Raw genomic sequence first — 15,996 nt, forward strand, 5'->3', positions numbered from 1 at the left:
AATAAAAATTAAGCTTATTAGAGAGCAAGATGAAATCTGCTGCTTTTATAAACAGAAGAAATCCTTCAGTATTCCATTTTAATTTCAGGTTTATTTTTTGTAGCTTATGCTACATGCGTATAAGTTAAAATACAGCAACTGGAAAAGTAGTAATCTGTCACTGAATCACAGTAAGAGAGAACTTTAAGTGGATATTGTTTTCTCTGTAAATGGCACTGTGGAGCTTTAGATTTACTGCCTGTCTGTAATGCAAAATCAAACCTATGCAGCTCACAATGTTATCTTTTAAGAATTGGAATCCCAACACAGACCCTCAAAGTCACTCTGGGCACTTTTCTTCTATTATAATTGCAAGAAGTTTCTTCTGGTCAGAATGTATGTATAGCAATACCTATGTTTGATGTGACATTCCTAAATTAAACCTTTAAAAAACTTAAAGTATTATCACAGTAGTTTACACATGAGTTATTGAGGGCACTGTTTGGATCTTAGGTTGTCATTCCTACTGGTAATAAGTGAGAAGTCCAGAACCCAGGCTGAGGTATACACAATGTAGTGAATCTGCAAGCTTGGCAGATGGGAAAAATTACCTTTTTTACTTGTCAGCTAGGTGACTGATTTGAAGATAGCAAGAGGCAATAAAAAGAAATTCCATAATGCATATTTTTGCTAAAGCAGTTTTAGAAAGAACTTGCACTGGGGAATAGAAAAATTGGTGGCTTATTGGGATGGCAAACAAAATTATATCAGAGTCTCCTGACTAAATGGAGGGATTGTTAGTGTTAAACATCACACATTTACAAAATGGAGTGCTAACATTTCTTTCAGATGACACTGGATAAACCACCTTAAAAGAAAATTGATACCATTTAAATTATTTGAATGAAGTGGCCAGATTTCAAAAGGTACTCAGCAGCCTACCACACCAGGACTGGTCTTTGGTACAGACAATGCATGATAATTTTCTTACCCCACTATCAGAATCCAGAGCGTGTGGATGGATATTCATGCCTTTCATCCATTTTAGAACAGCGTATCATGATTTCTAAAAGATGCTAAGTTGCCAGACAGGGGTTGACACGGTTGTTTGTTAGAATTTGCTTCTTTGCATTGGTAAGTCTTGCTAAAAAAGAGTCTCTGGACTTTCAGAATCAGCAATGTACAACGACTACATGTTCCTTAACAGCATTACACACATCTTGTAACCAAAAGCTTTTAGAGTCCTACATAGTTTTAAAATTTGGGAATATTCCTAAGTAATCTTCTGACATGCTTTACTGTGTGAAACTAATTAGCAGTTGAGTGTTTAAATCAAACATTTTTCCTGAATGGGAAAGATTAAATTTACAGAGCAGGTGGAGTAGGAGGGGGAGCTGGACATTGTCCTAACAAAAGGAGTAAAATAGGTAGGGATACAAGAATAAGTGACAACCTGAAAAGAGCAACACATTGAAAACAGATATAGTCCTGCCCTGCAGAGTGGTCATACTAAATTTTCGCCTTTATGCAGTTGTAATTGTAATGTACAGGACCTTTCACTTTTAACTATGTACACACATTTTTCTTTTGCATCTCATGATTTAAAAGGCAAAGTAATATTGTAAACTGGCTAATTTGGAAGAGAGCAGTAAGCCCTAGAAAACAGTCATCTTTTCTTCTTTCCTTCTTTCCTTCCTTCCTGCATTCCTGCCTTTTTTTTTTCTTTCTTTCTTTCTTTCTGGAGATTCAGATGGAAAGTTTCAAACATACAAACTAAATCTAGCTACCCATTGATTTTAAATGAGATTTAGGCACCAAAGAACTGCCCTTTTTCACTTTAAAAAATATGTTCATCTGTTGTTTTATCTTGAACAGACAGAAAGAATGATAACACTGACTTAAATAAGCAATTTTAAATAGACTATTTACTTCCTCTTTAGGCTAAATTCTGTCCACAGATGAAGTGCATGACCTCAAGTGAACCCAGGAAGTTTTATAGGTCTTCATCTGGGGAAAAAATTGTCTCTGAATTCAGATAATTATTCTGTTATATGTAAAGTAAGGAAGGGTTAGGGTTGCAGGAAAGTTAGGAAGTTAATACACTTGTATTTATCTTTATGTGCATCTGGAGTTCCATATAACCTCATAATAAATGTAAAAGTATGGAATTAATCCATTTATTCCTCTGCAGTTTGCAATAGGCTATATAGGCCAGTAGTTAGTGCACTGGATTATCCTGTATTTACCTACTCAGATTCCGAATTCTTAATCTAGACATCCTTTTCCCTATTCTTGTCTAGATAATTTATTTTTATTCTAGATTGATTTCAATAAAATAACATACTCATCCCAAAGGCTGATTTACATTGATTAGACAAAGCCTGAAGGATGTACTTCCCTCATCAAACATACAGAATATCTATTTAAAACATTAATTTTGTCTAGTAACAGTCACTTTTGTTCTCAGAACACATAGTTAACATGAATCAGATATTGCAGGTATGTTACTGTTCTTAAAGTTTTCACAAGGAAGGTCTTATTTTCTTCAGAAAATCTCCCAGTAATCACTGTTGCTGGAAATGCTTACAGCTTATGTGTGTCAATATTAGACAGGCATTTGAGGTGGTGACATATGATTTATACAGGAAGACTGAATGAACCATGACTACATTATATGTCAAATGTTCACATGACAACTCTTCTTCAACAAAGTGCAGGCCCGAGCACTGAACAAGGTTTCTTATGCAAAATTTCCTAAGCTACATATGAGATGTAGACATGATGCTTCATACATTTATTAGATTAAAAATAATTCAAGGGCTTAAATGTACATGTGGCATATGGCTTAATGATACTGATAAACCATATTTCACAGTTTATTAGTTAATGTGATTACTAGCAATAACCTAATTGGCATATGTAGGTAAAGTTTTCATGTTGGGTATTCACATAGCTGAAAAGATACAGAGAAAAGATAAAAAGATAAAATTTCTAAGTTTTTTAAAAGCATAGAATTTAACTCTTACCTGTTTGCCTCCTGACAATCATGGCTCAGTCCTGAACACAGGACTACTTGTGTCTGACAATAAACTATTCTAACTTGTAAGTTATTTGATGTCCCTGTATATCTTGCCATAAGAATTCTCCACAGGTTCCAATACGTGTATAATCATTATTTTCAGGTAACTAAAATTGCTGCTAAGTAGGTACCATCAAATGAAATTCTTCAGTGATCGAATAAGATTTCACCCTGATCAAACACGACAAAATTTGGTAAACAAATCTGTGTCCTTTAGTAGAGTCAATACACTCATGCCAGTTTGCAAAGCAGTAAATGATAGCATTAATCCAGAAATGTATAAGGGTGTTAAAGTAGCCATTGAAAAAATGCTGCTTTTATGTACACAAAATGAAATATAATGTAATGCTTTATAATCAGTAATTATATATTTTTTAATTTTATAATTAATTTTATATAATTTCCAGGCAGAAATGTTCTCCGGAAAGAACGTTCTGGTGTTCTCATGTCAAGAGTAAGACTGGAGCTTGGAAAAGGACCTGAGATCTTCAAAAGCAGACTGAGATGCAGACATCAAGTCTCACTAACAGTTAAAGTGATGAATATGTAACTGATATAGAGTCTTTAGAAATTTTTGAATTTCTTTAACAACAAAACAGCGAATGTAAAAATGTAAAAAGTAGACCCCTGAGGAGGTTAAACCTTGCTCTCCTGAAGTCCAGGGTCACAATCTTACATTTTGCCCTGTTTCTTCCTCATAAGATCCTGAACTCCACCATATCATAGTCACTGCAGCTACAGGGCTGCCCCCTACCTTCACATCTCCAACTAGTCCTTCTTCATTCATTAGTACAAGGTCCAGCAGCATACCCCTCCTTGTTGGCTTCTCCACTAACTGTGCCAAAAAAAGTTGTCATCAATGCACTGCAGGAACCTCCTAGACTCTGTGGGCCTAGCTGTGTGATCTTCCCAGCAGATATCAGGGTGGTTGAAGTCCACCACGAGAACCAGGGCTTGGGACTGTGGGGCTACCGGGAGTGGTCTGAAGAAGGCTTCATCTACCTCCACTTCCTGATCAGGTGGCCTGTAGCAAACACCCACAATAGTGTCAGCCGTGGTAGCCTGCCCTTTAATCCTTACCTATAAGCACTCAACGCACTCTTTGTTCAGGCCTGGGCAGAGGTCCACGCATTCCAGTTGTTCTCCTGTGAGAGAACTGTGCTCTATTGTTCTCTTGCTGTTCTCTTCTGTTCTCTTGTAAAGAGCAACTCTACCACCTTGCCTTCCTGTCCTGTCTTTTTTAAAAAGTGCGTAGCCTTCCATGATAGCATTCCAGTCATACGAGCTATCCCACCTCGTCTCTGTGACTGCAATGAGATCATAGCCTTGTGACCACATGCAGCTCTCCAGTTCTTCCTGTTTGTTACCCATACTAAGTGCATTAGTATACAAGAATTTCAGGGAGCTGAAACACCCATTGCTAAAATGCTTAGTCATTTTGCCCCTCTCTGCCACTCACTCATCCTCTTTCCCCAGTACAACTCCTTTCAAACTATGATTTCTGCTTTTTCCTTATCTCCCCCATTTATCTTTTTTCTTGGTGATTTTTCCCAGATCTGCTTAGATCTCCTTACTTTTCCCACCATCTGGCTAGACAGCTGTTACTGATATCACTGAGTGAAAACAGCTGTTTAGAACCTGATTTTACCTGTGGTTTTCATTCTCTAAGGGACAGGAAATTCTGAAGATCAGGACAGATGAAATGATGTATGAAACAAACCTTGATGCTTTAGAGAAAACTGATGTGGTATAAACATTCTGCAATGGCAATGGATAGGCCCAGCATAAGCAGAAATCTCATGAAGATAATATACAAGTTATCAACTACAATGGGATAACTATTAACTATTTGGTAAATTAACGGCAGTCTGTGCTCTCTGTCTCTTGGCATCTCCAGAGGTATGAGATAAAAAGGAAGTACAACTCTGACCCAACACAGCAAAATGGATGTGAAATGAAACAGTTGTTTCAGCAATAATTGAATAGACAGTTGTTTCAGCAACAGAATAAAAAATCAGAATACCTGTGTCAAGTATATGCAACCTGATTTTGTTCCCCATTTGATTTGCTTTCTGCCTGCTCCAGCACAATTCTTGCTCCAGTAGGGACCAAGTCCTCACAGCCCTGGACTCCACGAAGTGTAACAGATGCATACTCAAACACAGCCTGCTTAAACACTGATGTAATCACACAAACTGTTCAACATGATGTGATGAAAGCACTTTATCAGAATGTTTTAATAATTAAGACTGAGATCCAGGATGTTTAGCTTTAGATCTCTGAACCATTCTGGATATAGATGTAGTCTGTCGTATAAATCTTATTTATAATGCAGAGCCAAACAGACAAAAATCTTATAAAACGTCTCACCAGATTCTTCAAATTCACTGTTGTATGCATTCCAAGTTTCACTTATACGTAGCAGATTTTCTTCCATGGCTTGAATGTCCATGTAGGGACAGTTGCACTCTGGGAATTTGGGGCCACACTGACACCAGCAGTCATTGTCCTTGCAGATGAACTCCCCCTCTGAATTGCAGGCAATATAGCTCAGAGCTGCCTGGACAAAATGTTCTTGAAGATACTCAGGGAGGATGACTTGAAGACCTGAAGGAAACAGAGTAAGTACTGTGTTATTAAACCCAAATGTATATTCAAGTCAAGCAATTTCCCGTACCTATATAACATGGTAATAAATAAATAAATAAACAATAAGCTAATAATAAGCTACAAAAATAAACTATATCGTTTACTTAGGACAATTTACATATATGTCAAGCATTTGCACCGTGTCATGTATTTCCTTACCTAAGTATTAATTTCAGATATATACTTTACACTCCTGTCTCATTATGGAACATCCATTCCAGTAGATAGTAACTTGTGTTCCTCACATTGTATACTAGTGTAATTTCTTTTTTCTTTTACAAACTCAGCTGTAGGAGCTTTTCAGTAAGGAAACATGCAGATGAATTACAATACTGATACTATGCAGCTAATACAAATTCTGGGAGTGCTGGAGGGAAAGCAGCTTTGAAAGACAACAGTGAGAGTAAAGGGGCTGTATAACCAGAAGAAAAGAGGTTTGAAGACAAACATTTCCATTCTGTATTGGACTTGTTTTCCATGTTGGCTTTGACGTAAGTAGGTATGCCTGAAGTACAGAAATGTCTAAATTACTCTAGTTATTTCTCCATGATTCTGTAGACACAAACTAAGAATAATCAGAAAATTGAACTGTAGGACATTTTAGGAAAGTAAAATTAAAATAATATTTCATTTTGTAAAACATCAATACATAATGGCCTATTTTCAGCAAGGTATTGCAAAAATATGTGTACAATGATTCGTTATGACCAGTAACTGTGTCAGTTTGAGCAAAATCAGATAAACATCAGTTTTGTTATTGATTTTTTTTTTTTTTGCGTGCATGCATTTATAATGTGGTTTACCCCTATTTCATCTTTCAGTACTTTAAGCAGACTTTGCAGGATGGGACCTCATCCATCACCACAGAAAGTCCTCTGAATACAACATGCATTGGAATTAGCTCAAATCAGGTGTTATCAAATAGATGTTTACACTCCTACAGGATTTCAGAATGCTAAGAGACAGTTAGCTGGATGTTCTGGGTACAGCTATGAAACCCTAAGAAACAGAATTCATTCTTAAATCAACTAAAACTTTAGCATGGAGAAGGGATGGAAGATCTAGCTACCATGTTGTTTAAAAAATTAGCATGCTATGTCCCAAATCCCTTTGCAAACCATTTTCACACTTCATGACAGGTAGAAGCCTTATAAAATCATGTTTCACATGTATCAAAATGTATGTGGTTCAGATGTATCAGAACCACAGAGCACGAAAATCAAAAATTCAGAATGTCTGTGACCAGAAGTTTATTCATCTGAAAATTTTTACCACTGTTAACATGATTTCACTGATGGGAATGAGTATTTTATACAGAAGCATTGTAAATTAATTGTAGCCATCAGTCCTTTAGCTACAACAATAGTCAGAAACAAACAAACAAAAAACACGCACAGCAAGATTTTTGATTTATTACATGTAGCTATATTCTGAAGTAAAAATAATTTTTCAGGAACCAGTGGGGCTTATTTGTAGGCCAAGTAATTTCTCAGCATATTAAATGTTAATTTATGATAAAGGGTACTTGGACAATTTCATAGAGATTTATTCCTAATTTTAAGGTAAATAAAAAACATATAACAGTAATTTTATGACCTTTCCAAGTAGAAAGCCATATTCAAATTCATTATAATATTGCTAAAACTGTGTCTGTTTGTGCTTTCTTCTGCATCATATCAAAACTTGTAAAACTCTTGTAAAACTCTTGACTATAGTTTTTAATGTACCGGTATATTTGTGAAAACCCTTGGTATTATGAAAGTAAAAGAAAGCCCAGATAAGCAATCCCACCTTGTTCAATTCCTACATAGTAAGCATGAAATAGTCTAAGCAGTTCTGACACTAAATTTCTTGTGACAATTTAATGGCATGTGTAAAACTGTTCTCTGACTGATGTGAGGATTGATTTCCAAATTTTAACTTAGAAACATTGCGCAAATGCTGCAGACCATTAAAAATGTTTTTTGTTTTTTTTTTTTTTCCTGGAGATATTTCATTGCATTTCAATGAAAATGACAAGTTCTTTTAAAAAATAAAAATCACATATATATAAATATATCGTCTGTGAAATCATTGTTTGATTTAATGGCTTTATACCTATTCTCACCTTCTGGAAAGAGAGAGGTAAAGCAAAAAACAACCCTCTCCTCCTCCCCCCCCCACCCAAAAAAAAAAAAAAAAAAAAAAAAGGATGAAAAAGGATGTATTAGACAAGAAGATAATCTTTCCCAGACACCAAACTTGGAGGAGTTGTGGACTCGAATGAGGGTGGAAAGGCCTTGCAGAGGGATCTGGATAGGTTGGAGAGCTGGGCGATCGCCAACCGCATGAAGTTCAATAAGAGCAAGTGCCGGGTCCTGCACCTGGGACGGGGAAACCCTGGCTGCACGTACAGACTGGGTGATGAGACGCTGGAGAGCAGCCTAGAAGAGAGGGATCTGGGGGTCATGGTAGACAGCAAGTTGAATATGAGCCAGCAGTGTGCCCTGGCAGCCAGAAGGGCCAACCGTGTCCTGGGGTGCATCAAGCACGGCATTGCTAGTAGGTCAAGGGAGGTGATCGTCCCGCTCTACTCTGCGCTGGTGCGACCTCACCTCGAGTACTGTGTGCAGTTCTGGGCACCACAGTATAAAAAGGACATGAAACTGTTGGAGAGTGTCCAGAGGAGGGCTACGAAGATGGTGAAAGGCCTGGAGGGGAAGACGTACGAGGAACGGCTGAGGGCACTGGGCCTGTTCAGCCTGGAGAAGAGGAGGCTGAGGGGAGACCTCATCGCAGTCTACAACTTCCTCGTAAGGGGGTGTCGAGAGGCAGGAGACCTTTTCTCCATTAACACCAGCGACAGGACCTGCGGGAACGGGGTTAAGCTGAGGCAGGGGAAGTTTAGGCTTGACATCAGGAGGGGGTTCTTCACAGAGAGAGTGGTTGCACACTGGAACAGGCTCCCCAGGGAAGTGGTCACTGCACCGAGCCTGACTGAATTTAAGAAGAGATTGGACTGTGCACTTAGTCACATGGTCTGAACTTTTGGGTAGACCTGTGCGGTGTCAAGAGTTGGACTTGATGATCCTTAAGGGTCCCTTCCAACTCACGATATTCTATGATTCTATGATTCAATCTTATTAATCAGCAACAACTTCACACTATATGTCCAACTGAGATATGAACCAATAGTAATTTTAATTACAGCTGGAAATAATTGTGAAGCTACCTGTAAAAGCAAATTGAGAACCATATTCTTCTCTTCTTGTATATACACGGGTATACACAAAAACATAAGTCAGTCTGTTTTCAAAATAATAATAAAAAAGTTGTTCATGTTACATTTGTGTAACTGAAACAAACAATAATTAGTAAGGGCCCTAGAGGTTCACTTTCAAAAATGTTTAGGTGCCTAATCTGCAATATGGGGTATGCATCTGTTGGAATTAACAACATATGAATTAGAAATTAATCCTCTTTATATATATATAAATATATATATTCACTTTTCCTTTTCCTTTTTCTTTTTCTTTTTTTTTTTTTTTTTTTTTTTTTTTTTTTTTTTTTCTGTTGTGTGAGATGTCTAAACTTCCAGGTTTTCTTAAAAGTCCCAGAGGAGCCTTTGGACTCTGCTTTATTCAAAGCCTTCGTGTATTTATGCCCTGCTCCTCCAGTGACTACGTTTGTTCCAGTGGGATGACTGCATGACGTATATGCCACTACTCAAAATGTGCAAAGCAGGCTGAACACATTAAATGTCATTCCCTGCTTGGTAGAATCCGTGGGAATTCAAGCTTTGTAAAAGGTGAGCAAGTCATTGCTAAATAAGGCTATAAAATGTTAACATTATTCAGATTATATTCTGATGGGCACAGAAATTGTTTCTATTTCAAAGGCAACATGAGTTACTGACATTTCTTTCACTTTCCCTAGAAGATACTTATTGGGGAAGGAAAAAAAAAAAAAAAAGAGAAAAGAAAAAAAGAAAATGACCTTTCATGAGGTGGAAAAAATAAAAACAAATAGTATGATAAATGTCATCCTGTTCCAAAACAGATTAATGAAATTGTACCTACATACCTTGCAACTGAATCTTATTTTCAGGACTCTGAACCAGAACAGAACTGACAGAATCTAGGTTGTCATAGTTACTGCAGCCAAGAGGACCAGTCCGCGTTTCTGTTACCTGATGGTAAGGGAATGGAAAAGCATTTGCTGCATTATTCAAAACAGACTGAAGAGTTCAGAAGCTTGTTGCATAAAGTTTCCCTTTAATTCAGCTGTCTGTACATTTCAGACTTAAGGTGAAATATCTCATTTTATATATGACAAGTACGATTGTAAATGTTTTACCAGTACAACAAACTTTGGAAAGTGCTATTTCTACAGCAAGGAATCACTACAAGTGACCAACAGTCTACAGATGATTTATTTCTTCATAGCTATAGAATTAATTTAATAAATATGGTTCATAAAAATGCAGACTATGATTTTCATTGATGAAACTTGTGCACATGGCAGCTCCCTGTTGAAATCATGAAAAAACTTTGATTTCTTCTCTATAGCACAGCAGGACTCAGAAGTAAAAATACTTTATGAGCTGCGCTTACAATGGTGATGCTGGGTTATCTTTCATCTGGGAAAGATCTAAAATAAGATTAGATGTAAGACTCTAGACATCCTGCCTACTGTAATCACAGAATCAATGACCACAGGATCAAAATACATCTAAATTTATCAAAACAATATCACCACAAATAAAGCTTTGTGTTAGCAGTGGTGGGTTGTGCTTGGCAACATGCAGTTTGTTAAATGAGTAAATACATTATTAATAATAATAACAATAATAAAGGCAAGTGATTTATATACTTTATGGAATATTATATATGATACTTAAGTGTCAAAAAAAAAAAAAAAAAAAAGATTAGAAAAGCTAACTTCTTTTTAAATGCCATAGTAAGTGAAAAAAATAGGGCCTAATCCAGTTTCTCTGCAATTAATTGCTACAGCTCTTGAAGCTCTTCAGTGATGCCCTGAGGGCAGGCTGGCAGCTCCACAGCCAGCCAGGCAGTGTCTCAATGGCTATTATAGCTTCTATAGGTAGCTGAGGAAAAATCTCAAATACTTAGGACAAGTGGGTATACCAAGATCTCACTTTTTTAACTGGATTGGATGCTGTAGAAGATTCATGGCTTTGGAATTCCTTCCCCTTTTCTTAAACTACTGAGATTATCTATACATTGTTTCATATTTTCCAAGCCCTAAAATTTTAATAAAATAAGTGTGAAATCTTATGCTATCCCAAGTTATTGGCCCCTTTCTTTTACTCTGAACTAGTATTCCTGAGAAATGAGAAGGATTTTGCAATGCCATCAGCCTGTGGGGAGAACACGCTGAAAGGATTTCAGCCAAATCTGCTAGCAGAGTGCCAGCCATGCAAGGAAATAAATGTAGTCAGGATCTCTACTCCCTGCCCAAATTTGGCAGTGTCTGATATTTATGCCAAGGCCAGATTTACCTCATTTTTTTTGCTTAATCATCCTGAATCAACATAAAAATTCTTGCATGGGTATCAGATTTGTGTGGGACACAGCGAGAACAACAACTTTGATTTATCCGTGACTCTCCAGGCCCTTTCCCTTCTCCCAAGTGATCAGAGTTTCATTCTAAAATCCCATTTTCTATAGTACCCTCAGCCCATATAAGGAATACTAAACTGTTCATGTAGTATCAAAGACAGGCATCTACATTAAATAAGATAAATAACCAGAAGAAAATAGGAATGAAGGTAGTTATAAGTTTTATCCTATTTCTGAAAGATTATGCTAAGCATTTATCTCTGAAATTCTTTATATAAAGATCCGTTTGTTTTTGCATTTTTTTTAATTATTATTTTCAATCATTTATTTATAAGGCAATGCAGCTTCATGAATTCATCTGAAATGTAGGAACTATAAAGACAGTTTTACAAATTCCTATTCATTCTGTTTATTCTTATGCTTCCTGCAATTACAAAATAAGAAAGGTTAGTAAGTAGTTGTACAATTATAATATCTCATTTTTTTCATGTCAGTCTTCACTTGGATGATGCAAAACACAGATAGCAGTAACCATTGTTTTGATTATGGAAGTGACAACACTTGGTGTATCTTGGTGTATCTAGGAAGCAGAAAGGAAATACATATCATTACAAGGTGCTTTTTTTTTTTTTAATTGTTTTCTAAGGACCAGCCATATAAAATTTCTGATTCAAATGAAAATTAAATATATGAGAAAAAAAAAGAGCAGGGTTAGATTTTTTTGTGGACATAAACTCACGGGAAGGGCTATGTTGAGCTGACAGACACTCATGCTCATGTAAGCAATAAAATATTGTTTTAAAATAATAATAATTTAAAATAATAAATAATGTTCTAAAAATAGAGCAATATAAAAGGCCTTTTTCTAAGCATTAGATTTTCACTGAAATCTATATATTTCAATTGTGCATTCTTTTACTTTTCAAAGTGCTCTAGCCTTCTTCTGTCTAATCCTTTTCTCTGGTACTTTAAACTTCTGCATACAGATCATATTGGAAAAAGAAAATAGACTGCATAGTTCCAACATAACTCCAAACACCAAAACCAGATAAAAACAGTTACAAAACAGCCAAACTCCAGCTTTCCATGGATGGCACTTCTAGTCAGAGGCCAAAGTTACATATATCATATTATACCCTGCACAAGCCCTACTCAACAAAGATTGCAAATTGGAAGAAAAATGTGAGTAGTCAATAAATGAAATGTGGATTACATAAGAAAGCTTCAAATTTCTGACAAATTATTTGATCAAATGAAAGGATTTTATTTTGTGGAAAATCCTTTAAGTAGAAAAGTAGACTACAAGGGGAAAAAAAAAAGATGGGGGGGGAGGTAGAATCCAAATGAGTTGATTCTGTCTCAGTGCAGGTGTTACTAAAATCACTGATAATTTTGCATTTTCTGTCTGTCAAAGGAAGAATATATAATGATAGAAGAAACATTGGAAAGGAATTGGCACTTCTTTAAGTATGTTCCAAACACAGAAGTATGACTATATTCAGTTCCAGTATCACAGCTGAAGTGTTTTGTCTGAAGGTGTACAATAAAAGCTAAGTCAAAAACAGGAGAGGGAAAGTTAAAATGTAAATATTGTATGCTAAGATGCTAGTATAGTCCAGAAGTGATTGCAGATGAATAAAGACAAATAAAGATGAATAAAGAACACTGATTTCTAAGAGCTTGATCCAGAGTCTGTAAAGGACACTAACTCACAAAGAAAATACAGCAGAGCAGTTATTTAATAATGAAAAACCCCTAAGAACCAGTAACAAAATATTTGACGTGAACCAAGCAAGCTATTCTCAAGTGCCTTGTTTTCAAAGATTATCACAACACAGGTTTCCCTGGGCAGCAGGATTTTCAGTTCCCAGAAATAAACTGTAACATGTGGCATTAACAAGATAAATGCCTACAGTTTTCAGTCAGTTAAAACTCATAACCATGGTGATAATGACCTGATTATAAGTGCACTGAGTATGTACCTCCCAGCGCTGCTTAAGGGCTGAATTCTTGCGATATCAGTGGGTAGTATTTCCCTGGGAAACTGTACTTTTTTTTTTTGTCCATGATAATTAAGCCTACAGAAGGTTCTACTAATAAGAATAAAATATATTTCTGCAGAGCTTCTTTTTTTTTTTCCCCAGGTGTTTCCTTTCAAATACACATAGCTAATATTCTTATCTACATGCCCATCCAGAGATAGTAGGCTGTCTTACATAAAGGACTGTCCTCTTTACGAAGACTCTTTTAAAATGTATTTGGCTTCTAAGGAAGATAACTAAGCACATAAAGGAGAAGGAGACAATGCTAGTCACTTCAAAATAGGCAGCTGCATTCATATTCATATTACCCTCTTTAATATTTTAAACATTTAAATAGTGACTTAGAGGAAATTCCTCATATATATGTGACACCACTATTGGAAGAAGGTATCTTCTGAATGACTGGTACATATAGAAGAATAAACAAAGGCATATCAGGAGAAGAAACCCAAGGAAAAAGACAAAATTGGAGTGATTTAATATTTTGGAGGATCATCTGATGAAGAGGAAGAACTTTTTTTATGCAAGGAAGCTAATCGTTAGGTAAAACAAGATCCTGCCACCATCACTCACTAAGTAAGTTCTTTCCTTCATAAATCATTCAGTGGGATTAATTGCATAGTAACAGCGCTTGGCAGTTCCTAAAATAATTGGAAGTCCCCAGTGTAATTACACATTATCAGCAATCAGACATAAGAGTTAACCTAGACACAATGGCGTCCATAGTCCAGTAGTGCTGCAAGGGGGCAAGGATCACTTAATGGTGGTAGGCAAAGGTCTGTAAGGGGTAAAACATACCTGTGAGCTACAAAACCTATACATTTTTTTTATACATTTTTATAAAAAAATGTATATATGACCTTGATATGGAACAGAAGAGTCACGAGGGGCTGCCTGGCTGGATGTTATCACAGCACATATTTTTCATCCCCTATTGTCTTTAGAATTTTTCTGCATGACTCCCTGTCAACCCTACCTTAAGGACTTGTCTTCCAGCCCATGTTTCCTCACCTTGTCATCCCTGTACATTCAAGTCAATATTCATTTCACTTTAAGAAAAGTTGATCACATGAATAAGACCTTACTGTATTTTCTGTTTAGAAGTGGCTCTCCTGCCAATGCAGTGGGGTGGTTTCATGCTGATGGACAGCTAACATCCACCCTGCTACTCTCTCACTTCTCAAAAGAACAGTGGGAGAAAATATTATGAAAAGAGACTCATGGGCTGAGATAAGGAGATCACTCACTAATTATTATCATAGGCAAAACAGATGCAGCATAGGGAGCTTCATATATTTTATTGTCTATTACTAGCAGATTAACTAAAAGTAAACTAAAAACCTTCCATTACCATCCACCTTCTTCTGCTTCCTCCTTCCAGGTGGTACAGTGGAATAGGGAATGGAGGCTGTGGTCAGTCCATAACGCTTCGCTTCTGCCACTCCTTCACGGTCACTCCCTGCCCCTGCTCCACGTAGGGTCTCTCCCACAGGATGCCATTTTAGGAGTTTGCTTTTTGTTGGTGGTAGGCTTTTTTGTTGTTTTTGTTTGTTTCTTTGATTTTAGAATTGCTAGTATTCTAAAGCAATACCTCATAGGCATGTGACATTTTCAACACATTTTCCATCAACTGTCTTGTTAGTATAAGACTGACTTTTTCATTTGATGAATCCACTAACTGAGACAATCTGGAAACACTACCATCTTAATTTTCTGTCAACTGATGTTATATGACATTGCAGAGTCAGTAAACTTGATGTTTCAGCAAATGAAATAAATTGCAAAATGTTCATTAACCAGGAAAAGTGGAACAAGAACTTCTTTCAAATTTGGGGGGAAGGAGACAACTTTCAGTTTCACTGAACACAGCAATAAAATTTCCCAAGAGATCGGCGTAATCCCTCTCACTCCTTTCTTTCTCTGTTCTCAGGAATGTACTGTGAACTACACGGCTACATTACAATGACAAAGAATTGAAAGGTATTATCCCCACATTAAACATTAAATACCTTGGAAATCAGAATATTTTATGAATTGGAAATGAACTCAGACTATCTTAATTCTGTTCTGTTTTTACATCCTTATAAAAGATAATGATTTTGGGGAACTGTTTAGTTTCATCTGATACAGAGCAAACACTTGTAAGTTCAGTTCTATTTTCCACTATTTCAGACAACAATTTGTTAACTGCTAATTGCAGGAGGATCCACATGAACATTGACAAACCTTTGAATCTATGCTATGCCACAGGAAAGTTAGAGAAGAAATGAAGACATTCAGGAATGCACCAGCTTTGAGCTACCAAAACATATGTAAGTTAAACAGCTTTCTAAAGATAGCTGGGATAGAGGTGGGGAAGGGAAGGAAAAATGATTATTCCTTATGCTGTTCCATAACACTGGCTCTGCAAACTTTGAAACACTTCTGAGGCTCTAGAACTTGAAGCTGAGGAATTACCCCAACTGAAATTGCTGGCAACATTGACAGTTCTGACATTGGAGCCACAATCTTCCCTTTTCAAGGACATTTTAAATCCACTATGTGTCAGATGCCATATTCCCATATATGTTTATCTGAAACAACAGGAAAGCTCCCAGAAAATTAGGCTGTCTGGGCAGGAGTGCCAAAATCTTTATTACCTGCACTTCCAGGAATCAAGGGTTGCATCAGCCTTACAACAGATAAT

General features: G+C 36.6%; 1 protein-coding gene across 5 annotated transcripts in view; it reads right to left on the reverse strand.

Moving 5' to 3' along the window:
• BRINP3 (BMP/retinoic acid inducible neural specific 3) overlaps positions 1 to 15,996 on the reverse strand; it is a 199,262-nt gene that overhangs the window by 44,412 nt on the left and 138,854 nt on the right. For all 5 annotated transcript variants that reach the window (XM_068690176.1, XM_068690173.1, XM_068690177.1 and 2 more), the window contains 2 exons: positions 9,770 to 9,875; positions 5,429 to 5,665 (listed from right to left, as the gene is read on the reverse strand). In XM_068690176.1, the coding sequence (XP_068546277.1) occupies positions 5,429 to 5,665; positions 9,770 to 9,875 (343 nt within the window). The remainder of the gene's footprint in view (positions 1 to 5,428; positions 5,666 to 9,769; positions 9,876 to 15,996) is intronic.

Source organism: Anas acuta, chromosome 8, assembly GCF_963932015.1.
Source record: "Anas acuta chromosome 8, bAnaAcu1.1, whole genome shotgun sequence".
Lineage (NCBI taxonomy): Eukaryota > Metazoa > Chordata > Aves > Anseriformes > Anatidae > Anas > Anas acuta.